The sequence below is a fragment of the Dendrobium catenatum genome, unplaced genomic scaffold (genome assembly GCF_001605985.2).
Source record: "Dendrobium catenatum unplaced genomic scaffold, ASM160598v2 fragScaff_scaffold_1199, whole genome shotgun sequence".
NCBI classification, from domain to species: Eukaryota; Viridiplantae; Streptophyta; class Magnoliopsida; order Asparagales; family Orchidaceae; genus Dendrobium; species Dendrobium catenatum.
The window spans coordinates 372,364-374,172 of NW_021319661.1; the positions used below are offsets into that span (position 1 = coordinate 372,364).

General features: G+C 44.2%; 1 protein-coding gene across 1 annotated transcript; it reads left to right on the top strand.

Annotated features, from left to right (window-relative positions):
• The first annotated feature begins 444 nt into the window (after window positions 1–444).
• LOC110095404 (DNA repair protein XRCC3 homolog) lies at window positions 445–1,364 on the top strand. The gene has a single exon (XM_020820936.2). It carries the CDS (start codon window positions 485–487, stop codon window positions 1,334–1,336), a length of 852 nt encoding a protein of 283 aa, XP_020676595.2. The 5' UTR covers window positions 445–484; the 3' UTR covers window positions 1,337–1,364.
• The last annotated feature ends 445 nt before the right edge of the window (window positions 1,365–1,809 follow it).

Sequence of the window (1,809 nt, forward strand, 5' to 3'; positions counted from 1 at the left end):
TAGCCACTAAGATTGGTGCAACCGTTCAACACCAATATTGATGCATACCATCGACACTACCTTCGATGGATGCCATCATCAATAAGATTAGTGCATGTAGTTGACATCAACATGACACATGTTGTCGTCGACAAGATTAATGCACCAACTTTGATAAAAGTCATCATCAAGGCTGATATATGTCGTTGACATCATCGTTGACATCCATAACAAGACTAACACCCATCATCAACATCATTTATATATTTTATTTTATTCAAAGAAAAATTTTCCATTTCATACAAATAATTAGATTCTCCATTCTTTAACAAAAATAAATAAATAAATAAGTTAGTATTATATTATATATTTTATTTGCGGAAATTCGATTAAACATTTAAGTCGAATTTCCCTCCAAAGTATGTTTTAGAACTTTTTGGCGGTAACAGTACAGTGCATTTCATAGCCCACGCGGGCGGCGAACTAAGAGGTCTAAAATAAAACTATGCCCATGAAGCCAGAGAACCCGGTTCACCTTCCGGTCGAGAAGCTGAGCCTCGGCTGCCCGGTCTTGGACCGGTTCCTTGGTGGCGGCATTCCCTTCGGCTTCGTCACCGAGCTCGCCGGCGAAGCCTCCGCCGGCAAAACTCAGCTCTGTCTACAGATTGTCCTCTCCGCCGCAGCCCCCCGCTCTTCTGGAGGCCTCTCAGCCGCCTCTCTCTTCATCTCCACCGAACCCCCCTTTCCCCTCCGCCGTCTTCTCTCCCTTTCCTCCGACGCCGCCCCCCTTGACCACATCTTCGTCCGCTCCGCCTTCTCGTCCAAGGAGCTCTTTGAACTTCTCAATCATGTCGACTTGCTGCTCTCACTCGTCTGCCACTCCTCCGACCGCCGCATCCGTCTGCTTGTCCTCGACTCCGCCGCCGCCCTCTTTCATACCGATGCAGAAGACGCTGTTCATCGCTCTTCAGAACTATTTGCCGTCGCCGCTAAGCTCAAGGAGCAAGCGAGAAGATTCAATCTTGCCGTCATCGTCACCAACCACGTCGTCGACGTTGTCGATGACGGGTCTAAGGGTCTCCGGGTAGGCAATTACTTGAATCTATCTTCCTCCGGGAGGAAGGTTTGCCCGGCGATGGGTCTCGCCTGGGCGAATTGTGTCAATATGCGGCTTTTCCTCTCGAGATCTGCCGCGGAAGGAAATGTAGTGGATATCAACGGATGCACGATGCTGGAACGGAAATTGCAGGTAGTATTTGCCCCGCACTTGCCGGAAGGTTCTTGCAAGTTTGTGATTCGACGAGAAGGTGTATTTGGGGTGGGTAATCAGGCCTTGATTCCTACTTCACCGCAATGATTTCTCTCTTCTTTTTGCAAACTGCAACTTTTATTTGTTCCCATCTTGTTTTTTGGCCTCTTGATTATTAAATTGCTATGCTATACATCCATTCCAAGATTGATGATCAGCTTAAAATTTTCTAGTGGATTAAGATCAAAGATGTTGCTTTGTTGTTGTTCATGTGCCACGTTTTTTATGCATGATTACTTCATTACATTCGAACTTGTTTCTACAATAATATTTCAGCTTGCAATACTGCAACTTAAGTGGCTGTTTAGTAAATCCCATTTCACTTAAGATTTACTAAGTTCGGGATTTATCAGTCTGGAACATTGCAACTTAGGGTCTGTTGGCTACCAGTAGGATTTAATTCTAACAGGCTATAGTTAATCCTCAAGGTGTTAAATATATTTCATATATGGGATGTTAAGTTTGATTAAATCCTAAGAAACTGTTTGGAATATATATTTGTGATTTAGGATTTAAATGAA